Here is a 27,652-nt window from a genome sequence, read left to right as displayed (position 1 = left end):
TGGTATAACATTGATTATTCTCAGTTAATGTCTTAATTTGATTGCTATCAACTTCAGCTGGAGACCATGAGGCATCGTCCAGTGAGAAATCTCCAGCACAAAACTTCACACACCACTTTTGATACATTTGATCAGCCACAGTACCTTCTTTCACTGCACAAGTCTTTTTTGCATTTCAGTTGTATTTTTACATTTTTTGAGATAATAAAGGATAATTATATGCTGAAATGTTGTGTATTTTCTTCCATCTTCAATATTAAAATGGCTACCCAAAAATTCACCAATTTTGATGTTTTTTTAAATGCACACTGATATGACAGCTGTCACAATACAATCTAACAAAATTGTTTTTGTTAGATTGAAAAAATGAAGTTGAAGACAACTAAGCACTACTAGAGCCATCCTACAGAAAAAAACAAATGAAGGTTTTCGCCAACCCAATATGTTACCTGTTATTATTATAACAAGAAAATACACAAAACAAAAGGTTACACAGTGAAAACTATATTTTCCTTCACCCCAAAATCTGCCTCCTTCCCCAAAGGCAAAGTACCATAAAAAGGCTCTTAAATATCTTTCCAGAAATACTCTATGAATTTACCATCAAGTATATTGCTATCTTCCATGGAAATGGGAGCTCACTATGCACTTTATTCTGTGTATTGTTTTTTGTTTGTTTGTTTTTTGGGGGGTTTTTTTACTTAACAAGACTTCTTGAGAAGGAATTCATTGCAAGCCTCATACCTCACCCCTTGCCAGGACTGCAGTTTTGCATTGTATGAGTGCCACATCATTTATTTGTCTCTCCCCACGTTGGACACTTAAGCAATTTGAGTCTCACACTTGTAATCATTGCTGTCATGAATACATTTAAAAGCAAATCTTTCATGCAATGGGCAAGTATGTATCTTTAGGATAAATTCTTAGAATTGGGATCCCTGGGTTAAAGATTTTATGTATCTTTTATTTTGATAGATATTGCCAAATTTCTCTTCAAAGAGATTGTACCAATTTGCACACTAACTACCCATGTACACAACTACCTCTTTCCCTCCTCAGAATAGTATTTTAATAGATAGGAAAACTGATGAGAGTAATTATATTGAAGCACAATTATCAAAAATATACGTTTGTGAGATGATAATGTTTTCTTCATTAATAATATATTAAATTACAAAATCAAGTAGGAGGTAAGAGTGAGTACAAAAGGCATTTCAGCTTGTCTGCCACAACTATAATGTGATATAGAAGTACAAGTTGGCAACATGCTCACACTACTGTTAATAATATCATAGCTTGTTGTCTACATCCAGAATTGAAAGAAATGCTAAATTTCAGTTGGCAGCTCATGAAAATAGAGGTGTAAATTTTTCTAAACAAATTTTGGACTCTGTCTTAGAGCCAGGTCTTCAAGATTAATTACAGTGAGTGGCAGCTTCTTCTCAATGCATCTGGTCAGCTCCAGGAATTGACACTTTTAGGGCAGCTATTAAAATTCATGTGTTGGAATTCACCTCAGTCTAGCCTGATACAGCTTTCACTGGCCTTCTAAAATAGGAAGCAAAGAAGCCATGGGCAGGCAGAGGCAGCTCTAAAGAGGCCATCCAGATATGCTGCCTTGACTGTGTCAGAGATAGTAACAGCCCTTCCTCTTCTTCCAATACATCTGCTTTCCTACCCTGCAGGGTTTTAGAGAATATTAAATAAAATGAGACAATTTAAACACTTTTGAAAAACCTAAAGACACTCTTAATTTAGTGCTGTGTTAACCATTAGCAATTATTATTATTATCTCCTCTTATGTTTAGTGCTTACAACCTCTCTCAGATATGCTGACAAGGGTGTCCTTAAGAGCCAAAGAACAGAGCTGCTCCTGTTTGGAAAATATACAAAGCCCAGTAGGCCAGGACATGGCTTGGGGTGGGGTAACACTTGCCAGCCTGGCTATTATGTTGCATCATTCCTCTCACCTAGAGAGTACTCCAACAGCTAGAGAAGTTGCTGGAATTTCAGGAGTAAGAAGGAAGTGATGGTAGAATGGGTCAAATCCATGATCAGGCAGCACTCTGTCACTGGAAAAATTGGTAAATCTTAAAAGCATAGAAGAAAGATTGCAAATAATTTTCTGACTATGCATCCTTTTAAAAAAAATTTTGAATGCAGGAGAAATGCTAAATTTCATTAAGTTTTACAGTCAGACTTAATATAGACATAAATCCCCTTAATGTTGGTTTTAGTCAAAAGTAAGTTGAACATTATCATTAAACTGGTACATGTGGGAGAATTATTTGAGGAAAATAAAAATAGGCACAGTTGGGAACATTCAGCCATGACCATATTAGATGCAAGTAGGTGCCATAGCAAAATTCTTTGGACTTTAATAGACTGGACTCTTGCCACTGTTTCCATACAGATGAGCTTGTTCTGGGGCAATATAGTTGCAGTTTGAGAGTCGATCTGGAGAAGCTCATTTCTCCTTCATTAGTCCATGAGCACAGTGCAATTTCAGCTAATATTGTTACACAGTTCCTAGCTGGGTTATTTGGTTAAATGCCTTCAGGGAAAGTAACAAGTCAGAATAAAGGGACAAAAACAATCCACTCTCTTGTTCTGAGTTCCTTTAGCTGTGGAATTACATTGTCAAGTATTCATATGCCATGTTGTACCCATGATCATAAACTCCTATTGTTGGACAAATCATGTAAGTCTGGTACGACCTGATATTTCACAAGGGACACCTTGTATCCCTGGTACAATTTCTCTGAGGTCTGAGCTTATATATGTCAATAATAGGAAGACCTATTTCTTGCCATGGCTCACAGGCATGCTAGTACTTATATAATGCATTTTGTGAAATTCTTTAAAAGTGTCACCTTTTGGTGGATAAGTTGCAAAACAGCACCCTTCCTTCTGAGCAAACAAATTAGAAAATGTACCCTATTCTGAGCAGACAAATGAGCAAAGGATAGTCTTCTGGGCTGACCTACTATTATTAAAAGCCCCACCCCAAGTACACCTAAACTAATAAAATATTGTATGTCAAATGTATAATAATTGAAAAAATAATTTTATTGAAGGTTTCCTTTGCACTAAAAAGTATAAAAACTCTTTAGTTTAATGTAGCCCTATTTGCTTATTTTTTTTCTTTTGTCTCCCTCACCCAAGGAGATATATCAGAAAAATATATTACTACAAGAAATTCTGATATTTTACTGCCTATGTTTTCTTCCAGGATTGTTATGGTTTTGAGTCAACATTTAAGTCTTTAATCCATTTGAAGTTTATTTTTGTATATGATGTAAGAAAATGGTCTAGTTTCTTTTTTTGTGCACATTTCTGTCTAATTTTCACTTATATGTGGAATCTAGTGAACAAAATAAACTGACAAAGTGGAGACAGACTCATGCATACAGAGAACAGACTGACAGCAGTCAGCAGAGAGCAAGTTAAGGTCGGGTGAGAAGGGAAAAGAGATAAAGCAAAGAAAAAAAGAAAAACTCATGGACACAGACAACAGTATGGTGGTTGCTAGAACGAAGGATGAAATGGTGGTGGGGGAGGCAGAGGGAGGTAAAGGGAAGATAAATGGTGACAGAGGGGGCCTTGACTTGGGTGGTGAACAGACAATACAATATATAGATAATGTATTATAGAATTATATACCTGAAACCTATGTAATTTTATTAACCACTGTCACCCCAATATATTCGGTAAAAAATAAATCAAAATATAAAAATAATAATAATATTTTAACTTTAAATAAAATAAAGTAAATAAAATAAAGCCCCCACTCAGGGGGCTGGTGGACCCAGTGCCACCGCAGGTGCCCTCTCAGGCAGGCACCTTTCTGCAGAGCACAACCTGCAGGACTGTACATGGCAGCCCTCACTGAAGATACCACTTTCCTATTTTGTTGTCAGACCACCAAGTTGCTCCTCTGGGCTCTGAATATATCTGTTCAATCATAGGTGTGGATGCCCACATTAAATGTAGTAATATATTGCAAGAGCCTGGTATTAACAAAATGTTGATGCGGCACCACATTTAAAAGTGAAAGTTAGGTGAGGCCTTGTGCAGCAGACACCATGTGTACCCATACCACCTGGAAGATTACCTCTGCATGCCAAGGGCAGTTCACTGCAAACAGGTGTTGCTCTGCCAAGGGTGATGCTCTAACCATGGGAACAGACAGGACACTGCAGATGGAAAGACAGAAGAGTTAGAAGGTTGATGCCTTTAGTAGCAGCCTTCAACCAGTACTGGGCAGGGGTCGGAGAACAATGGTGGGGCTCTCTACTGCCTCATTGAGTACTCTAGCAGGTGAGCCCTAGTTTCTGACTGCAGGAGTGCCTGGTTACCCATTGATGACTGGTGTGAGCCCAGGAAAGGTAAACTTCAAACTCACAGCAATGTAGTGAGGATACTTCATAGTAGATTCCTTTTCAGCAGCTAGTGCCACCTAGAGAGAAGGGGATGTGGGACAGGCATGTCTCAGAGAAAAGGGGGCTGGCTCTTCAGGAAGGCAAAGACTTGGAGAGATGCTGTAGTGTAGGTCTCAGGTTATCAGAGGGCATCCTGGGAGCCCATGAAGCCTAGGATGTCATTCAAGGACTCACAAACTCTTTCTATAAAAGACAGTAAATATTTTAAGATTTGTGGGCTCTGTCACAACTACTTGTCTGCTGTTATTTACAAAAACAGGTGGTGGGTCAGATTTGGCCTGCAGGCATTTTTATGACCCTAGCCATAGGCAATCAAAGAAATGAAGGACACAAAAGAAGAGGTGAGAGAACACCCATGCTTGTTAGACAAAGTACATGCCAGTTTATATCCATTCTCTCATTTTTATCCTTTCAGCAAGCAAGTAGTTATATTTTTATCATCTGCATTTTAAAGAAGAGGAAACTACATTTTCTAGAACATAAAAATATTGCCAAAGCCGAATGGTCTAGGTTCAAAACCAGATCTGTCTGGCTTTAATGCCTTGTTTCCTTTCTCTACTCTAAGGTGATGCCTGCTGACACATTTGTCTTATGCAACCAATCAAGGAAAGTCTACTGGAACTAGAGACATTAAATTCCAGATTTGGGAGTAAGGGTGACAGTGTCAGATCTGGGTCTCCAGGATCTCAGAAGCTTCTCTGACAATGTTAAAACAATGGAAGCAATGGGCTTGGTGAGCACTGGGTCTACCACCAGCTTTCATAGTGAGACCAGATCTACCATCTAACATGAGCCATGTGTGGACCTGTGCCTTTGGTGGCTGCACAAGTGCAGCACTTCAGGTATAACAAGTTTAAATAAGTCCTTCGTCCCTTCTTAAGTTAGTGTACAGGCAGGCCATCTGATGGAAAAGTGCATGGTCCAAACTATGGCCAAACTCTTTTTTTTATTTTATTGATTATACTATTACAGTTCTCCTATTCCCCCCCTTCATTCCCCTCCACCCTGCACACCCCCTCCCACCTACATCCCTCCCCTTTAATTCATGTCCATGTGTCATAAGTTCTTTAGCTTCTACATTTCCCATACTATTCTTGCCCTCCCCCTGTCTATTTTCTACCTACCATCTATGCTATTTATTCTCTGTACCTTTTCCCCCTCTCTGCTCCTCCCACTCCCCTGTTGCTAATCCTCCATGTGATTTCCATTTCTGTGGTTCTGTTCCTGTTCTAGTTGTTTGCTTAGTTTGCTTTTGTTTTTGTCTTTGTTTTATGTGTAGTTGTTAATAATTGTGAGTTTGCTGTCATTTTACTATACATGTTTTTTATCTTCTTTTTCTTAGATAAGTCCCTTTAACATTTCATAAAATAAGAGCTTGGTGATGATGTACTCCTTTAACTTGACTTTATCTGGGAAGCACTTTATCTGCCCTTCCATTCTAAATGAAAGCTTTGCTGGATAGAGCAATCTGGGATGTAGGTCCTTGCCTTTCACGACTTGGAATACTTCTTTCCAGCCCCTTCTTGCCTGTAAGGTCTCTTTTGAGAAATCAGCTGATAATCTGATGGGAGCTCCTTTGTAGGTGACTGTCCCCTTATCTCTTGCTGCTTCTAAAATCCTCTCCTTCATTTTAATCTTGGGTAATGTAATTATGATGTGCTTTGGTGTGTTCCTCCTTGGGTCCAACTTCTTTGGGACTCTCTGAGCTTCCTAGACTTCCTAGAAGTCTATTTCCTTTGTCAGATTGGGAAAGTTCTCCTTTATTATTTGTTCAAGTAAGTTTTCCACTTGTTGCTCTTCCTCTTTCCCTTCTGTCACCCCCATAATTCGGATGTTGGAATGTTTAAAGATGTCCTGGAGGTTCCTAAGACTCTCCTCATTTTTTGAATTCTTGTTTTTTTCCTCCTTCTGGTCCACACCATTGATTTGAGTCCCAGTTTTCTCCCCATCACTATTGGTTCCCTGTGCGTTTTCCTTCATTTCACTTAGCATAGCCTTCATTTTTTCATCTTATTAGTGACCAAAATCAGCCAATTCTGTGAGCATCCTGATCACCAGTGCTTTGAACTGTGCATCTGATAGGTTAGCTATCTCTTCATCACTTAAAAGTATTTGCTCTGGAGCTTTAATCTGTTCTTCCATTTGGGTCTCTTTTTTTTTTTTCCTTCAGTCATGTTGAGCCTATTCCGTATGAGAGATGGAGCCTTAGGTGTTCACCAGGGTGGGTCAGCCCAGGCACTGGGTTGTGATGCTGTCTGTGGGGGAGGGGTCTGAGAGGGAACTGTGGTGTTTGCTCCTCTCTCTTTCTCAGATTTCAGTCCCTTCCATCACTTCCCACAAGGAAATTGGGCCCTTCTGGTGCTGATTCCCAGGTGGGTGAGCTTGTGTATGTTCTAGGATCCTGTGGGTCTCTCCAACAAACTCTCCTGTGAGACTGGGAGTCTCTCTCACTGCCTCAACTCCCACAGGTGTTTTCAATTAGTATTTTGAGACTTCCTGTCCAGCACGAGGACCCTGGGCTGCGTGGTCTGTCTCGATTCCCAGCTTTTCCTGGTTTGTCTGCGTGGGACTGTGGGATCGCTTGGTCAGCCAGTCGCCCTCCATGCCTCACTAGGTCTGCATGCTACCACCTGCACACCTGGGTCTGTCAGCCACTGCCTTGTGTGCCTGGATCCCCAAGCCACTGCTTTGCTTTTGCTTTTTTTTTTTTCTGTGCTGTGACCCCTCTCCATCCAGCACCCGACTCTGCCTGGCCACCCATCTCCATCCCTCCTACCAGACTGGATGAATGTGTCTAACTCCTTGGTTGTTGGACTTCTATACAGTTCAATTTTCTGTCAGTTCTGGTTGTTTTTTGTTTGTTTGTTTGTTTCTAAATTTTTGTTGTCCTTAATTTGGTTGTGCGAGGAGGCACAGTATGTCTACCTATGCCTCCATGTTGGCCAGAAGTCTGGTCAAACTCTTAATTAAACTTTCTTGCTAAGAGCTACTGTAGCCTTTTTTTTGTGGCTATGCATTCAAATATTCAGAAATTAAATTCAGAATTAACTTCCAGGGAAGCCCTTAGGTCAATTTGGATTCAGCCCAATCTTCTCATTTTCTGCATGATGGTACAATGATAATTCAATTCTTAATGATGACTGAATCATTCTGATCTTGAATCATCAATAATTAAATCATGTTCACTAAACATCTAGTATTATCTAAAGCAATAAAATATATTAATGTGTTTTAGGAAAAAGTTATAGAAGAGTTCAAACCAAAATAAGCTTCTGGCTTACCGTAGGATCACCAAAGTATTAAATTTACAGAGACACCACTTCCCTTCAAATGTCAGTGCTAATGGCTATCTTAGAAAATTTCAGGATAATTCAAGATCAGTTTGATTTGTTCCTGTACACAAATAATTTCATGGAAGATAACACTGTAATTCAAATCAATAAATGATTTTGTTTGGGCTATAAAACTATAAAAAGAGCCTTTGCAAAATATTGCTTACTGTTCTTTCTTGCTAAAAAACATTTGATTTTTAGCCATAAAACAAACAGCCAAATAATAACAACTGTTTGCCTTCTTTATTACTCAGTGTATACTGTTATGCAAGGAATTCAGCATTAGTCATCAAATTAATCCTAAAGACAACAAAATACTTAGATTTCCTACGTCATCACCCATTTCAACATTCAGAGGTGAAGTTGACCCCAGACAATACATGGTCTTTGTTCTTGCTATAAAAGTAATCTCAGAGTTCCTTGGATTCTTGGCTACCAGTTTGCTGTCAGAGCTCCCTAATTCTTCCCACAAGCCCCCACCCACCTCAAGGCAAGCTATTTTCTACAGAATCAGGAATAAACACCAAAAGGCCTCAGCCCAGAACACAGGTGATAATTATGAACCAGAAAGGTGTGCCTGGGTGGAAAGTATGTGAAACTGGTCAAGTGCTCAGGAAGCAAAGATAAAATTGCAGAAAATTCAGATTTGATTTTTCTCTAATTGAATTTAATTTCTATATGCCAGCCTAATTGCACTGATATGGAAATTTGACCTTGGCCAACTCAGGTTTTCCTCCCACCTTCCTATCTCCAGAACTGCCCTCAAGCTTCAAAGGATGAACATAGTATTAAGGAGAGGGATCAGGGTCCTGGTGCTAACATCTCATCCTCTGTCTACCCTGGACTCTCCTGTTGTATGCATCCTCATGCCTACTGGCATGTCAGTTCATGCACATCCTGCCTGAATCCTGGATCCACATTGTCCTGACCCCAAAACTTTCCAGGCCAGACAGTTCTCACTGTCATGTTCTCACTAGTCAGCCTCCCAAAGAATATTGCATTGTTCCATACAGAGGATCATAGAAATGCAAAGTGGGGTTCCCCACAGCTCCTCAGCTAAGACACCTTACAGAGCCACTTTGCAGCCTCATGCCCCTGTCCAAGGATGAGTCCCAGACTTCTCTGAAGTTGGAGAACTTCAACATAATCCCATCCCAACATAACACCTTCCCACTCCAAGAACACAGCTCAGAAGAGAGCAGTAGCACTCAGGTCCTCTCTGAGGACCCCACAATGGCTACTCATGCTGAATTTTCTGTCCAAATCACACAAACCAGGAAATTTTAATCTCTGTGGAGAAACAAATGAGGCTTAGCAATAGTCTTCCAAATCAACTACTTAAGTTTAAATCTCAGCTTTGAAACCCAAAACAAAATGTTTTTTATGTTTCCTTTTAAAATTTTTTTGAAATATTTTATTTTTATGCTTTTACAGTTGCCCCACTTTTCCACCCTTCAAATCCTCTGAGCCCCCCAGGTAATAAAGTCTGTGCTTCATCATGTCTCCGTGAGTGAGTGATCTTCCGCAACAATGGAATTGGTCAATTTGCTCTTAAAAACATTGTGCCACTATTCCATTAGGTATTCATACTACAGTGAGACACAAACTAAAGTGTTTTACCTCATAAAGCAGCGGAATTCCTGAAAATGTCTCCAGACCCATGGAATCAAGAAACGCCCAATCTGGAATAGGCATCTAACCCAGTGCTTCCTAGCCCAGTGTATACTGTGGGCCAAGAAACCACCTGGGCTTTTTACTACAGATTTCAAAATCAAAGCAGAGAAGAATGGGATAAGGAAAGAAGAACTTCACAGAGCTTAGCAGTCCTGGCCAAACAGAGAAGCAGTGGGGAAGGAATGGATTGGTCACCAAATGGTGGTGGATCATCTCTCACCACAGACCAAAATAACAGTCCAGCCAACTAAAGATCTAAATGGAAAAAATTAAAACATGTAATCACTTAAAAAGAATTTAAGTAAATATGTGATTTCTGTGGGGAAAAAATGAAGGTGTTGGATTGCATAGAATTTAAATTTCTAACTGAATACTGTAGGGCTTAAGAATACCCACAGTTTGCAATTACATATTTATCTGTTCAATCTTGATCAACGTCTGCCCCCTAGCTGGGCTATAAGTTACCCAAGAACAGAGATATCACCATTTAATTACAATGCTCGGAAAAGTACCTGCATATATTAGACTCTTAATGATGTGCTTTTGAAAAGTATTTCTGCTGTAACCTTGTAAGAGCTCATGTAGCCCCTTTCAACACAACAGTAAATTGAGTAAGTAACTGATTCTGATAATGCAGTCGTTATTAGGGGCATAAGCAGGAGTTTAACACCCATAAGTATAAAGAAGATAAGCCTTAAATCAGTCTAATGCAGAGAATTGGAAATGAGCCTTCTGCCTGAAGCAAGAAAAGTCTAGAGGCCATCTCACTTGTTAGATGAGAACTAAAACATTTTGGCCATCAGTTCAAAGAAGCTTAACTTAAGCCCTGGATTCCAAGTGAATCCCATTTATCCACAAGGGTTAACAACTTAAAATGGAGACCCTCCTGGAGAAAGTAGTACTCAAATTTGCTTACTCTGAGGACCTGAAATAGAATGGGATTAGGAAACCTCAAAATGGGGATAAAGAGAGGGAAAAACCCTCCAAGGACATACTTTAGCTCTCTCACCATTTTGCAAGTGCTAGACCAGTACAGAACATTAAGCCAGCACAGCAGAAAGACTATAAATGTGAAATAGCCATGTCTTGGAGCATTATTTTTGGCTGTGCCTCTGGCTTTATTGACCCAATGACATCTCTTGTGTTTTTCAGAATGCCGAAGCAAGTTATGACTTCAGCAGCAACGACCCCTATCCCTACCCTCGATACACAGATGACTGGTTTAACAGGTAAAATGGGCCTAATGCGGCATCTTTGACTTTAGGCTTGGGGGTTTATTTTGCTTTGTTTTGTTTTTAAGCCTTTAAAATCACAAGCAAAATAATCTCAATACTTCACTAAATTGTACTGTGACTTCCTATTCATAACTTCATTCTCTAAATTCTTGAACTTTTTAAAATATTTCCATGCTCCTCCAGAATTATCTGCTAACAATTTGTTCTGTTCAATTTGTTCACCAGGAACTATTTGCTACTTTATTAAAGATAGAAGGAAATAGAAATAAGAAAGCCTTTTGCAACCTACCACAAAGTGATTTAAAACATACTGATTTTATCTGATCTGTGGAAATGGTTGTAGAGAATTTTTTTTTGTCCCATGAGTCTATGTCTGTATGTTTTTGAAGAGCATTTCTGCTATAATCTCATGAAGTTCATGTAGTCCCTCTCAATAAAATGATAACTTCAACTGGCAGAGGTTTAAAGTATTGCTCAGCATCCAACCATGGAAAACTATTCAATAGTCTATCCATTTTCTTCAGCCTGTTTGGCTACTAAACATGTAAAAGTAGTCTCTTTCTTTCCCAAGTAACATTCTTGCCTAAATGGTTGATTGCATGTTAGAAATGCCAAGAAATAAAGATGTATGGCTTGCTGAACCAAAGAATATTACATTTTATAAACTTAGTGCTTCCCTATTATTGATATTTTGGGATGAAATTCATAAAACATGTGAACTTCTATTAATAATATAAAAACATATTATTTGTACAGCACCTTACTCATTTCTTTTACTTCTTGTGACAAACTCATGGCACATAAAACAATGTTGTCATTCTCAGTTTAGTGATAAGGAAATAGATTTAGAAAGGGTAAGTGAGTTCTCTGGTAAAACAATTAGTATATGTCAAAGCCAGAATTTGAACCCAAGCTTCATAAATGTCTCTAATTCCAAAGTATACCATTCTTTTATAAGTATCATTTTTATTATAAAAGACAGGAAGCATGATGACCAGACAGTGGCCAAGTAGCTTAAACTCTGCCCCTACAATTAAGTTGACCTGAGAAGGTCTAGGGTGCAGACAGGGCACACAGGTTGGAAGTCTTGGTAATTACATAAAATGCATAAAAATTTAAAAAATACAGTTCAAATTTGTAACATTTTAAAAAATTCATAGCTGCTGTCCAATAGTACCATTCACTTTCTATCAACTTTATCTACAGTTTTAAAATGATCATGCAGAGTTTGGAAGTATGTGCTTAGGGGGTAAGGATGTATAAAAATGTCTAAGAACTTTTGACATGAAGTGTCTCTTGCCCTCATGACTTATAACCATAAATACTATAAGACATTACCAAATAGATGTCACCCAGCCATCTATGAGCAGTAACTGGGATGAGCAGTAACTGGGAATGATGGTCTGGAACAGTGTGTTGAGCAGGACCATGAGGAAGTGCCTGGCTTCACTATGATTGGTTAGCAATTGTCCACTTGACCTCAGCAAGGACAGTATAAACATGTATGCCAGTTACCGGCCATCTCTCTGCAGCTAGTAGATGCTAAATCAACCTTTGGTGGAATGATTCAGGTACAAGAATGTAACTGAAAGAATGATTTTCTCCTTTACCCATTTCCTGAACCCAGCACAACCTTCCCCAAAGCAACTCTTCCTGTGTGGTATGCTATAAGGATATACTTTTTTAAAAAAGATGATAACTTCTACCTTAAATATTTTAATTTGTAACGTGTTCTTGAAAGTATAGTTCTAAATTAACTAAAGTCTTCTAGCTACTGTAAATTTTATTACAGTAAGTGATTAGCACTTACTGTAATAAAATTTTTCATTGTCAGTGGTAAAAATTCTCAAGTGTCAAATTGTCTGAGACACAGTCATAGTGAGTGGGACAAGCATGATCCTTGCCTCTTAGGGAGCCAATGACTCGAAACACAGTCTCTACTTTGACAATAAATGGGACTCTTTCCCTATGATCAAGTCATTTTCAAAGATTCCCATTTATCATGACTTGTTGTTACAAAGAGTAGATCATACCACAGTTTAAGGCATGACCTCTCAAAACATAACTACTATTGTAAATAATTATAGGAGTATAGTGGGTCAAAGTTCAAGCCCAGAGCTCTGGGAGGATTCATAGTCCAAAAGGTTGAGTGCCCTGGAGATGATTCCTGCCTGGCACAAAGAGAATTAGAAAAAAAGCAGCCTTCCCATGAGTGTAGGATACATCTATTAAAAAAGCCCTGTGATAAAGTACTTTGCCTAGTATTTTCTTCAATATAACATAGAGTTTGGAGCAAAAGAGAAGATGAGATTGACTATGTGTTCACTCTACTCTTGTATATCTGATATTTTCCATAATAAGGAGTAAATTGTAAAAGCACAGGACATAAAAAGAGGCAAAAAACAGACCTGGGACTTTAGTTCGGCATTTTTGAAACTGTTAGTTTTGTTGTGCAAGCTGCTGAGGATCTCACAATGTCATATAAGGAGGTAACAGATGCCATAATCACCTCAGGGCTAAGTGTAGCCAGAGGGAAAAAAAAAAAAAAGCTAATGCCTTTTAAGCAGTCATTAGTTTTAAGGTACCCTTTCTGTATATTAATTCAATTAATTCCTATCATAATTCTCTGAAACAGATATTATTATTATTACCCCCATTTTGGAAACTGAAATACAAAAAGATTAAGTAAGTTGTATGTAAGTTTACACAGCTAATAAGTAGTGGAGACAGGATTTGACACCAGAGTTGAGGCCATTATATGCACTGTCTTATAATGAAGATGGTTTGGAGAGCATAGAGAAAGATAAAATTATCTCCAGCTGAGGTAGTTGGGACAGTTTTCCTTGAAAAGGTGGCATTTAGTCTAGAATTTTAATGAAGGTAATAGGTTTTTTGGACTTCCACCAAGATGGAGGCATAGGTAGATAATCTTTGCCTCCTTACATAACCAAAAGAAGGATGACAACAAATTTAGAAACAAAAAATGACCAGAACTGCCAGAAAATCTAACTGTATTGGAAGTCCAACAACCAAGGAATTAAAGAAGAAACATCCAGACCAGCAAGAGTTGCAGAAACAGGCAGCCAGGATGGAGAGGATGCGTGACAAGGCAGTGGCTGGAGGTCCAGGCAGTCCCACATTTGGGTGCAGATAAACCAAGAGGAACAACTAGGTAGTGAACAGACAATGCAACCCAGGTTTTCAGCATAGGGAAATAAAACCTCAAAACCTCTGACAAAAAACCTGTGGGGGTTGAGGTGACAGGAGAAACTCCAAGCCTCACAGGAGAGTTCGTTGGAAGACCCATAAGGTCCCAGAATGTACACAAGCTCACACACCTGGCAATCAGCACCAGAAGTGCCCAATTGGCTTGTGGGTAGCAATGGAAGTGACTGAAAGCCAGAGGAGAGCTGAGCAAGCAGCATTGTTCCCTCATACCTCTTGCCCACATACAGTGTGACAATGCAGTGATGTGGGCTGCCCTGCTCTGGGAAATACCTAAGGCTCTGCCCCTTACTACATAACAGGTACACCCAGACAAAAAAACTATGGCCCAAATAGAAGGACAGATCAAAGCTCCAGAAAAAAATACAACTAAGTGATGAAGAGATAGCCAACCTATCAGATGCACAGTTCAAAGCACTGGTGATCAGGATGCTCACAGAAATGGTTGAGTATGGTTGCAAAAAAGAGGAAGAAGTGAAGGTTATGAAAAGTGAAATAAATGAAAATGTACAGGGCACCAACAGTGAAGAGAAGAAAACCAGGATTCAACTCAATGGTTTGGAGCAGAAAGAGAAATACACATTCAACCAGAACAGAATAAAGAAACAAGAATTCAAAATGGAAGGTTAGGAATAGTAGAGGAAATGGAGAAGCCAAAGAACTTATATGTATGACCCAGGGACATGAACTAAGGTGAAGGAATGCTGGTGGAAGGTGGGTACAGGATGGAGGGGACTAAAGAGGAGAAAAAAATGGGACAACTTTAATAGCATAATCAGTAAAATATATATTTTTAAGTGAAGATAATAGGTAGAGTTGGTGGGTAGAGACTGTTCTGAAGTGAGGGTAAAGTTTAGGTACAGAAAGTAAGGCAGGAAGTGTAGATATGTTCACCAAGTGGCCTGGATAACTGGTCTGGGATTTAGAGAATAGTCATAGGACAGCATTCTAAGGAGACATCATGGAAGAGTAAGCATGAAAAGCTTGGACAGGTTGCTAGGAGAAAGAAGAAGGAAAGATTCTGTGGTTGGGTAGCAAACTGGGCCAGAAGCACAGACAAGGAGCACCCTCCCACTGCACTCAAGGAATATTATTCCCCAGAGGCTCCAGAAGCCCTTAGCCCAGGACTTGCCTTTGTCAGGGTTCACTACCAATCGAGCATGAATGTCTGGACAGCTGTGCAACCACAAAGACATACCATGTTCTCTTCTGGGCCCCATCTCTGTTCAGCAGACTTGGGGTTCTTGAGAAGGCTCATTTCACTGTGATTCTGATAAAGGACTTACTGATGCTGACCAGCAATGGGCTTGCTGCTATTACTATTCCAGTCACACTGCCTGCCACAAAGGCCAGTTAGGACTCAGAAGCAATTGCTGCACAGGAAAAGGCAGTAGCTTTCCATCACAGGGTTCTCAATGCTATGAAAAGCACAACAAGGGGCTTTCTCAAGCAAGCAAATAAAATGTTTCCCTTGGTTGAGAAACCAAGTTCAAGAGCAGTGTGTCTCTCCTGAGATTTCCCAACATTCTAAACTATCATATCATCCCTTTTGTACTTACTTGTAAACTTTTTTCGATAAGTGTAGTAGAATTTCTGGCTTGGTACTTAATTTGCTTTTATAGGATTATTCCTTTTTAAGCAGAGCAAGTATATTTATTCTACTTTGAACCATTTAATAATTACATGCAGTTTCTGAGCTCTGGGGATATATTTGGAACAACTGAGAAATTTGCAACAGGAGTATAATATCCTCCTAGCTTACAATCAGAGAAATATAGATGGCCAAACTAAATAATAATAGTCATAATAACCTAAATTGCAAAAAGATAGAAAATAATACACATTTAATGAGCATCAACAGTGTGCAAAACATATATAACTAATTTGCTTTGAGGTATCAGGGGCTAACATCACATTTTTTTCCCCTGCTAGCACTCAGCAAATATTAATTGGCTGGTGGATAGATGGATGGCATACCTTCTCAGCTATGCTGAGATGTTAAATGACCTTGACATCTGTCCATGTTAGAGCTGCCTGCCTCTCCTAAGGTTTGCTGCCCTTACTTTGTCAATAATCCTCCAGCATTGCTTGGTTTCAGGTCAATGTTCGGTGATGCATGGCATATCTGTATTCCATTACTGTGCTGCTGTCCATAGAAGTCCCTCTTGTATAACATTTTTTTGACAAGCATTCACCATTAAAATGTCACCCCTGCCCTCAACAATGTTGATGGAGCATCACAGTGTGCAGCACACTCTATCTAGTAAGCCCTAAAGAGTAAGAGATTCTGGATTAGATATAATTCCTGGCAGCAAAAGTTTACTATAAATTCAGGAAGAGAGAAGACATTTATTACTCAGGCAACCAAAATGGGGGACAGGAGGAAAGAAAAATGGTTGATGAGGAACATTTATCTCTATGTAAGTTCATTTGATTGATAGAAGTAGTTAAGCCTTCAAATAATAAAGATTTTCAGTAATTAACTTTTTTCTTATTAAAAGTAATATTTCATTTTGAAGAACTCTATGTGACAAGCCAAAGAACATGTGAGAAAAATGGCCATCTCTAGTTGGCTATTTGCATACTGATAGAAACTGATACTTTACCCTGGTGACACTAAATGGTTTAGAAATAGACAAACATCTTTCCCTTCTGTCTTTATAGACAATCCTGAAATTACTTCCTGGATAATAAAATTCAAACTGATTTCAAAGACCTAATCTAACTTCTTTCATGTGAGCTTTGAGAATACAGTAGTCCCCCCCTTATCCACTGGAGATACATTCTAAGACCTCCAATGCAGCCCTGAAATCACAGGTAGTATTGAACCCTATCTATATTAGGTTTTATTGTATACTGACATACCTATAATAAAGTATAATTTATAAATTAGACACAGGATAGAGATTAACACAATAACTAAGATAGAACAGTTATAATAGTATACTCTAACAAAAGTTCTGTGAATATGGCATTATTAAGTAAAATAAGGGTTATGGAACACAAGCACTGTGGTACCTTAACAGTCAATCTGATAGCCAAGATGGTTATACTGGACAAAAGCATAAGCCACTTCCTGGGTGGGATGCAGCAGGACAGTGAGAGATTTCAGAATGGCACACAATTTAAAACTTGTAAATTGTTTTTACAGGAATTTTCCATTTAATACTTTTGGACTGCAGTTGACCATGAGTAACTAAAAACATGGAAAGTGAACCCACAGATAAGGGGGGAATATTGTATCTCATAAACCAATATTTGCTCAAAGGTTGCTGTTGCAATAAACCCTCCCTCTATTCAAACCAAAGCACAGTGAAATAAACAGAGTTTAATTTTGTTAGTTATTCTGACTCATTGGAAAAAAAACCCACAAAAATGTTTTTTTAATTTTATTTCTAGTCTCCTACCTGGATTAGACAAGTCTTCATTATTTAAGGTTTCCTTTCAACTAAAAGAAATAAACATTATACAGATTTGAGGGTTATAGAAAGAATATATCAATTATAAAAGAATTATCTATATGTTGGCATAATCATTTCTACTTTGGAAACTAATATTATGCATGGCACATAGGGGGGTTTTATGGTCCTCGGGTGGCAAAAATTATTTTCTTAACAGGGAAATAGATGGCATATTATAATGGGCAAATGTTATATTATGTTAATTACTTGTTATGGAATAAGTAATCCCTGAATCAGTTTCTCCTCTATAAAATGGGAGTAAAACTGCACCTTGAAGGTTTGTGTGAGGGACTAGAGGCATGTATACAGAGTACTTGGTACAGGGTATGGCATATGGTAGGCACTCCCAAAGGGCAGCAAATATAATTGTGAAATTCAGTGAAGGGATTTCTAAGGAGCTCCAACTACACAGTAAATGAGAATTTATGGCAAAGAAGTTAATGGATGGCCCAGCCATTCACCCATTTTTCTCAGGCATCCATTCTCTCATTTGAGCTTTTGACAGAAACTAGATAACAGTCAGCCCAAGGTTAAAGTTCATAGCAAGAGTCTAGTGACTATGTATCTTCATTATTGATTGAAAGGGGAATTATATCCAAAGATTGTTTGTATGCATGAGACTAACTTGATCTAACAAGGAAATTGAAAACCCTAGCATCTAGCCTCAGAAAGCTAGAGAGCCTCTTCAATTCTCTATAAAGCACTGGATACTTGCCAGCAGACCTGGGGTTTTCCCCAAAAGCATCTGCATATCCTCACCTATTTAACCAGGACTCTTGAAACCCTAAAGTTTTACCCTGTAAAACTCATTGAGCACCAGCCAGCATACATGGTTGATGACAAACTAGCTGGGTAATCTCTGCATCTCAGCTCCAATATAACCAACTTTGTTGAAAGCATCTTTCAGCAAAGACATGGCTTAAAAGACTGTAGCTGGCCACTGTGGAACTTTGGTCATCTAAGCATCTGTAGCCCTAAGGAGAGTGGAGACTGGGTGCCCATGAACTTGGTCAAGTTTCCCACTGGCTTGCTGGAGAAATCTGTGTTATTCCCAATATCTCAGTGAATCCAGAGCCCTAAAACACCATTTTAAGCTGTGGCTGTGCGAAGTAAGGAGTCTATTAAAACAACCACAGAACCAAAGGCCAGTGGTAGAGACTTAAAGGAAAGGAGAGAAAAAAGAGGAGGAAAAAATCCCCAACTCAAAATTAGCCTTCATACCAAAATTCAGAAATATCTGGAAAAAAAAAACAACACATTCAACAAAATAAACAGGGCATGAATTTATACAGGTGAAATTAATTTCACAGGGAGTCTTTTAAAAGATGTTAAAATAAGTTATGTTTAAAAGTCTCACAGAAATACCCAGAATAATGTTTGACCAATATCTAAACAACCCGTGACCCAGCAAGTTGAAACATAAAATTAACCACTATACTTTTTATCTGCACATTTGCTCAGAATGAATAACATCTGTTTAAAACAAAAAAGTGATGTGGAAACACAAGCAAAAATAAACATGAGTATGAAAAAGAACCAATTGCAATTGAAAAACACGGCCTCCGGAATAAAATCCCAATGAATGAGATAAAATGTAGCCTGGTTGCAGTTGAGTAGATAATTAATTAATTGAAGATAACACTGCCTATCAAAAACCTACAGCAAACATTATTCTTAATGCTGAAATTTTGATAACATAGGGATGAATAAGAATGCTGCCTATCATCTCTTTTTTTTAAAATATGCCACATCTCATGGCCACTGAAATAATTAAAAATCTAAGAAAAAGTATGTGAGAACATTAAGGAAGAAATTATAAAACTTAGAAAACACATAAAAGAAATCTTGGATGAATAGAGTAACATACTAAGTTCATGAATAAAAAGATGTAACAATATAAGGCTGCAAGTTCATCTATTAATTCAATGGAATTTCAATTAAACTCAATAGCATTTTCTGTGAAATTAGAACAAATGATCCTGAAATTGATATAGAAAAGCAAAAAGCCAAGAATAGATGAAGAAGACAAGAGAAGAGAAGGAGGAAAATGAATATGAAGGAGATCAACAGCAACATCAAGGTGGGGAAACCTTGCCTACCAGATACCAAAACATTATAAAACCATAATAAATATGAGAGCAGGGTGAGCACAGAGAGAAAATAAAAGGTCAAGAAAGAATAGAGAGCAGACACCCCCCCATATACAAAGACATGACCAAGATGGCAATGAAAACAATGAGAAAAGGATGGTGTGATGATATTTAATAAATAAGGTTAGTTGTTCATATGGAAAAATAGGTGTCCACCTCACATTCTGAGCATAAATAAAATCCAGGATAATTAAGACCTAAATGTATAGAAATATTTTAGAATTAAAATGTAGAAAAACATTTTTATGATCCTAAGGTAAGAATGGATTTTTTAAACAAAACACCAAACCACAAGAAAAATAAAAGTATTGACTGGTACACCTGGCTACATTAAAATTAAATACTTTTCTTCAAGAAAAGTCACAATAAACAAGTTGAAATACAAGTCACACACTAGGAGAAGATATGTGCAACAAGTTTTATTTTTAGAAAACAGGATTAAATGTCCAAAATATATAAAGAATGGCTACAAATCAAAGAGAAAGATACTAGAAAAATGGACAGAAGTTATGCACAAGTGATTAACAGAAGAGAATACCTGAGTGAGTTTACATATGAAAAGATGCTCATCCTTCCCAGTAATGAGGAAAATGCAAAATGAAACAACAAGATACCATTTCACACCATTAGACAAGCAAAAATTGTAAATTTTGCTGATACTAAACATTGGCAAGGATATTTGCTGATACAAAATGTTGGCAAGAATGTTTGAACAGGAGGTAGTATATAGCCATAGGCCTGTTTTCACCCTTATGTATTGGGTTGGCAAAATAAGTTTATTTGAGTTTTTTTCCATAAGATGGCTCTAGTAGCACTTAGTTGTCTTTAACTTTATTTGAAACAATTTTGTTAGATTGAATTGTGACAGCTGTCATATCATTGTGCATTTTTTTAAAAAACTCATCAAAATTGATTAATTTTTGTGCAGCCATTTTAATATTGAGGATGGAAGAAAACATGCAACATTTTTGCCATACTGTGCTTTATTATTTAAAAAAAAAAGGCAGAAATGCAACTGAAACACAGAAAATTATTTGTGCAATGTATGGAGAAAGTGCTGTGACTGATCGTGTCAAAGTGAAGTGGAGAGTGATCAAATTAAGACATTAATTGAGAACAATGAACATTATATGACATGCAAGATAGCCAACATATTCAAAATATCCAAACCAATAAAGTTATTGGTGAAAATGAAACATCATCTTTTATTTTACAGAAAAAACCACACGGACTTTTTGGCCAACCCAATACATACCTCCAGAGAAACTCTCTACATGTGCCCAAGGAAATAATATACAAGAATGTTTTCTTCAGATTATTTGTAGTAGCAAGGAAATTGCAAACAACCTAAATACCTTTCATTAGGAGTATGAATAAGTAAATTTCAGCATATTTATAAGTGAACACATGGCACTAAAAACAAATTCATGAATAAACCTTAAAAATACAAATAATGAAGCAAATTTTAAATAGATCATATAGTATGAAACATTTATATAAAGTTTGAAAACAATTGCAAGGTAATTGCATAAAAGCATGCATATGTGGGTATTCCAGTTATCAAACTCAGTGTAGTGGTCAATGCTGAGGTATAATGCCTTCAAGGAAGACTTCAATTGTATCTCTGTAGATTTAATTCTTTTAAAATTAGATAATGTTTCAGCTGGGTGGCTCAGTTAATTGGAACATTGTCCTATATACCAAAGGGTTGCAGGTTCAATTTCTGATGAAGGCACATACCTAGGTTGCAGGTTTGATCCTTGGACAGAGTGCTTATGGGAGACACCCAATCAATGCTTCTCTTTCACATCAATGTTTCTCTCTCTCCCTTCCTCTCTATCTAAAATCAATTAAAAATATATCCTCAGGTGAGGATTAAAATAAATAAATAAATAAAATAAAAAATGAAGATAAAATAAATATATATACCAATATAAAATACATGAGTGTGCCCTGTAGTTACAGGTTCCTTTGGCATTGAGCCTATCTAGGAAGCCTTGACTGGTCATGCACAGAATTATGTATGTTGCTTTACTCAAATTTCACCTATATAAATGTTAATCTCATTCAAAACATCCTTACAGAAACACCCAGAATAATGTTTGACCAAATATTTAAACACCCCCTGGCCCAGCCAAGTTGACACATAAAATAAAACATCACACTTTTATTTGCACATTTCTGATAGCCAGCAATATCTGATAATCAGGAATTTCTGATAGTCAGGGGTCAAGGTTAAGAGCAGGGATTTAGAAGCAGCAGACTTGATTTTGAATTCTGGCTCTTCCTCCTAATGAGAAGTGACTTACTATCTCTATGCCTCAACTCCTTCTTCTTTAATGTGGGAATAAGAGTTTGTTGTAAGGATTAAATAAAATAATACATTCCAAATTCTCAGCACAGTGCCCAGCCCATAGTAGCTATCAGTAAATGATACTCGTTATACTGATATTGCTCATTATATCTTACTCTATGACTTGAATGTAGCACATATAGAAAAACGTGCTTTTGGCTGGAAAGAATAAGCAGAATGAGCAATCACTCTAAAGGAAAGCCAGCAACATGGAAAGAAGGGGTGTGCCTGCCCTCTCTCACTGGAGATCCCCAGATAAAGGGGTGGGACCTCAGATTTTCACTTGGACATCTCCGTAGCAACTGCAGCTGTTTGGGAAGCCCAGTAGTCATCATGACAGTCCAGGTTTTAACCCCATTACCCCTCAGGTTAACCAAGTGTTGTCCCTCCAGCCTTGTTTATACATTGTATCAGCTATCTATTGCCAAACAATGCCACATAACAATCATACCAAAACTTAGTGACTTAAAACAGAAAACATTAACAATTGCTCACAAGTCTATAGGTCAGCTAGACAGCTCGGCTGACCTGGACCAGGCTGGGCTTTGTGGCTGGGCTCACCTATGAGTCCATGGTCAGCTGGCAGGTTGGCCAAGGGCTCACTGGCTTAGGACAGCCTCTTTCACAAGTCTGAAGGATGAGTGGCTACCAGATGAGGTGAGAGTCATAAGGGGTTGCATGCCTTTCATCATCTAATAGGCAATCCTGGACTTGTCCACATGGTACCTGAGTAGGGTTTCAAGAGAAAGGGGAAGCTGCAAGGCCTCTTGAGAGGTAAGCTCATCATTTCCACCACATGCTTTTGGCCAAAACAAGTCTCAAGGCCAGCCTGAATCAAGGAAGAGAGAAGTATGCTCCACTCTTCATGGCAGGAGCAAGAAAATCACATTGCCAAGGACATGGACCCTGGAGAGTAGTAGACTGGGGCCATTTGGGCAATGCAACACATCCATAACTCTTGTCACTTGCCTCCCATTGACCTTCATTAGAAGGAGGCCAATCAAGCAATCATATTTGTCCTTACCCCCTACAGCTATGTCCATTTCTGACAGGTTTATGTTTCATTATAGAGACCAAAGGGAGCTATTGAATGTTTTAAGAAAGCAAAAGGACCAAATGAAAATGGATTTGAAAAAATCTTTTCCTGACATTCAGGGAGCAAACACACTAGCCTGAGACAATCAGGAAGGCAGGATTGCGGGGGAAACATTAGAAACAGTGGGAAAAAGTTTACAAAGGCCTAGATGTGTGAAAAGATGGTGTGGTGAACAAGTACAGGAAGCCTCCACTACTTGCCTATAATTAATTAGTGTTGCCTAATTTAGCAATGAAATGTTTTTTCCCATATGTTCCTAAGAGCCCATGATATTCATCTCCCCACTTAAAGGCCAAAATCAAGAATATAGAAGGATTCAATGTCTTTTAGTTGCTCAAGCCAGTTCATATGCATTTGTCCTCCAGCCACTAAAGAGCAATTGGGGGGGGGGGGGGGGGGATGAACTTATCCCTGTAGGGGAGGGTAGTGCGGCGGTTCAGTAATTGAGTTCTGGTCTCAGACCTGACTCATCCACCTTCTTGCTGTGCACCTTGAAGCCAGAAGCACCTCTAAGAGTCAACTTTGACATATGTGAAATGAAGCAGTATCTACTGGTAGCCCTCCTGTGAAGATCAAAGCAGGTAAAGCAAGAAAAGCACTGAATGCAGTGCCTGTTAATGAATAACCACTCAGCAACTAGCAGGTGGATATTGGTCATTCTAGCTCCGCGTCTCATAGAGCAGGGTTCACACACATGAGGCTTCCATCAGTACCTCTGTGTGCTCCACAGCTGTGAGTGAAAGCACTGACTGGCCCAGGCAAGGCCTAAGTGCACATTTCAGGTCTTAGAAGGGAGATCTTGACAGGGCTGATTATTAAATAATAAGGAAATTAGTGTGCAGTCAAATTAGACATGATATTTATTTTTAAGCTTTTATTAAAAAATTATTTGTTCAGTATGAGCCAAACAGCCAGCAAGTCACATTTAATCAGTATCCATTTTTTAAAATATGCACATATACACATAAAGCATATATATATATACTTTATATATGGTATGCAAGTATTTTATATAAGTATATATTTAAATAAATGATATGTGGGTATATAGATAATATAAAGGTGTATGTTTCATATAAATGATGTATAAATATATAATATATTCATGATTATATAAGTAGATGTAGAATAAATATATACTTAAATATATATTTAAGTAAAGTATATATTTAAGTAAATATATAAAGTATATCTGAATCAATATAAAAGGGTATATATTATTTTATGTATATAGATACCTGTGTGTGGTCTTATGCTGTTTGTCAATACTTTAGTTATCAATTTCTTCAGCATTTGGAGTAGGAAGGCAGCACTCATAAAAGCCACATCCATGACACTCTCCTGTCAAGTTACATCCTTATTAAGCACCTTCTCAAGAACTCAAATGTGGTTTACAGAAAACTTAGATTAGTAGATAGTGGTTTGCTGAACACTGTAAGTTTTCATAGACCTTTCACCACAAGGGCCAACTTCCATAACAACCTTGGGGTTTATTTTAATACAATATACAGATTTTATTCTTGTTTCAAAGGGATCTTGAAGCCCAGGAAATGTGTAGTTTTTATGGAGGCAGGATTTCCTCTTATTCACACACACACAAAAAATGTGTGAATATAGAAAGGCTGTCATAATAGCTTCACTTGCCCTAAGAAGATGTTGCAAACAGTCTGCTAGTCAATACTGCAGAAATCAAAACTCCCTACGGCCCTGTGGCAGTCAACCCCTGCACCCACATCTCCTTACTGTGCACCACAGTTTGAGCAGCAAGTGGAAAAGCCAGCCCTCCCCACACTGGCCATTCAGCGGGCTGTGCTCACACTGTTCTAGCAGACTTGGTAATGGGACTGTTTTATCCCTTAACTGCTTCATAGACCTTTAAAATGGACATGTCAGGGTCAGGGCTAATAGTTTCAGATGACTTCCATGTCTTGCTGTTTAGGATTAAAACAGCATTTTGATTGACTTAAGAGTTTATACTTGTTTCGGTTCTCTAGTGCCACTAACAAAGTACCCTAAAACTTAATGGCTTAATAAAGAACAAACATTTGCTCACAGTTCTGTAACCTGGGCAAGGACAGCCCATCTCTTTTCAATAGCTGCTGACTGGGGCGATCTAGCTGGACTGGAGGAGGAAGGTGTTGCACACATCAGGCACCTCATCCAAGGTGTTGAAACATACAGGTTGCTGGGCCTCTCTCTCCACGTGCTCTGTCCATTTGTAGGCTAGCTCAAGCTCCTCCGTATAGCATCTGGCACCAGCTGATGGAAACAGAAGCTTCCAGACCTCTTAAGAAGTAGTTCATCATCCCCCCACTGCATTTTATGGGTCAACCCAAGTCACCAGGCCAATTAAAGGAGAGGGAAAATATACACAGGAGGTGAAGAACTATTTGGAACCCAAGGTATAATGGAAGAGAAAGCAGGCAAAAGGGAGAAACTTAATCGAATTACAGTGTCTGTTGCACTGAACATTCTAGGACATGAGCCTAGAAGAGGCCTTGCTCAGAATTATAAGCCTGGGCAAACCCCAGAAAAATGATGTGATAAATGCCTGGGGTTCTTAATATGGTCAGCCTCAAAGATTCTGTGGAACTATGCAAAACGTGGCCAATATATGCTTTTTTAATTCCTGGAGGAAATGGGAAGCTATAGCACTCAATACATCTTCAAGGGAGACTATGATCCAAAAAAGGTAAGGAAGCATTATCCCATCACTGACAGGCAGCATTACAACCCAATGGATGGGCCAGCCTTGAAATTACGCACCAGCCCACAATTCTAGTGCTTCAAAAAAATCAGAACTCTTCCAACCAGTGCAAACCTGTTTTATATAGCGTTTTTCACCAGCGACCTGTAAATGTGTTTGTGCAGGAAAATACTTCAAATTTTAAAGTAAAGATCAAATTTCAAGGTTGAAATGTTCCAGGAAGTGTCTTTTGGTAGAAATAAGCCAAGGTCAAGAAGGCAGCTAGAGGGGGAAGAGAAAGAAAAGGGATGCTGGAATACACAGATGGAAAATCAGGAGGGCCAATGCTAGCTTCGGGCTAACCGGGCCATCCAAAAGAACCAAATTGCTTCTAGTTGATAGAATTTAAGGAACCTCCTCCAGAGTCTTTTGAAACTGTATCTAACTTGTCTTTATTTGTCTCCACAGCCATGGGACCCGATGTGCAGGGGAAGTTTCTGCTGCAGCCAACAACAATATCTGTGGGGTTGGAGTGGCATACAACTCCAAGGTCGCAGGTAAGCTGTCCCCTGCCAAACAGCAGGCCCTGGTCTGGGCAGCCAGTCCCAAAACACATCACATCCTAGTCTCTGGGCTGGCCAGGGCCTTGCAAAAACTGCCACAACAGATCTGGGACTCATATATTTAACAAGAGTGAAAAAAATTTTATTTTAACTTATATAACAATATTAATAAACTTTTAAATTTTATGTAAGCATAACATACAGAAAAGTGAACAGATCACAAATATGTAGCTCAATGAATGTTTACAAACTGGCCAAAAAACAAAACAATACCAGCACCCAAAAAGCCTTCCTTGTGTCCCCTCCCAGTTACTACCAGTACACACAAGAATAACCACAATCTTGATTTCTAACAGCAGATTTTGTTTATTGCCGGTTTTTAAATTTTATATAAATGGAATTGTTTTTTCTGTACTCTTTCATGGCAATATCAAAACATTTCAGTAAGACTCAAAGACTGTAGACAATGAGATGTGTATGAGTTGTTATAAATGTGCTCAGAATCTTCAAAATGGTTTCCTGTTCATTGTGTTTTGTACAATGTATCTCATCTTTAAGGAAATATACTCTACCTAGAACCTTTTTACTAAGTTCCACAAGAGGGATATTTAACAATTTCATCTTTATAGAAGGCTTTGAAAATAAGAGTGGCAAGACACTAGAAATTTAGAAACCCAAACCTGTGCCCATCCCAAAAAAGAGGAGAGAAAGAGGATGAAAGAGCAGGGTTTGCAATTTTTCAACAAGATGCTGGAGAATGGAGTGACTCCTGGCTCATTCTGAGTTTAGCATCAAATTGGTTCTTAATTTACTTAGGCTGACTCACCCAACCTTATTTCTCCTTTTTTACAACTGCCTTGATATTTTTCCTGGTGATTTAATGGAACCATAAACATACTTTGTGCTGACACTTGTATTTCTAGGGACCTAAATAAAGCAAAAGCAACTTATACAAACACACCATTAACCTCTTTCAACAATGTTTGCTAAGAAGCTGCCTGAGCTAGGTGCTGAATTTCACAAAAGAATACATCCGGAAGGTTTGAAATATAAATAGAGGAGGCTTTGTCCCTCAGGTTTCAGTTCTCTTTACTTTGTGCACATCCAAAATGCTAGCATTAAAATGTCAGAAGCCATTATGAGATTGGGAAAGAATATCACCCAATTAATATTTTATAAGCTAGGCTTGTACCCCGGGTGGTAGCTCAGGAAAGGTATGTTCTCTATTCACAAGACAGAACTGGAGGCAACTGAAAAAGTCAAACCTGAATTTCTCATTCACAGTGACTGTCTTCAAATTAGTTTTGAAGGCTCTACACACCCAAAGTAACTGGTTTTTTGAACAAGGGATTCTTAAAACTACTGCCTGCAAAAATTAAAAGTTAGAGCAGATCAAGGTGTTTTGGAAGTTTATTGTAGTTCCTTTCCTCATCTG

General features: G+C 38.3%; 1 protein-coding gene across 1 annotated transcript in view; it reads left to right on the top strand.

The window, feature by feature from the left end:
• Window positions 1–27,652, top strand: part of PCSK2 (proprotein convertase subtilisin/kexin type 2) — a 363,148-nt gene that overhangs the window by 271,926 nt on the left and 63,570 nt on the right. The window contains exons 6-7 of the mRNA XM_028524847.2: window positions 10,601–10,677; window positions 26,123–26,211. Of these exons, the coding sequence (XP_028380648.1) occupies window positions 10,601–10,677; window positions 26,123–26,211 (166 nt within the window). The remainder of the gene's footprint in view (window positions 1–10,600; window positions 10,678–26,122; window positions 26,212–27,652) is intronic.

The sequence above is a fragment of the Phyllostomus discolor genome, chromosome 9 (genome assembly GCF_004126475.2).
Source record: "Phyllostomus discolor isolate MPI-MPIP mPhyDis1 chromosome 9, mPhyDis1.pri.v3, whole genome shotgun sequence".
Lineage (NCBI taxonomy): Eukaryota > Metazoa > Chordata > Mammalia > Chiroptera > Phyllostomidae > Phyllostomus > Phyllostomus discolor.
The sequence above is the reverse complement of the archived record's forward strand: the minus strand, read 5'-3'. Positions and strand labels throughout refer to the sequence as shown.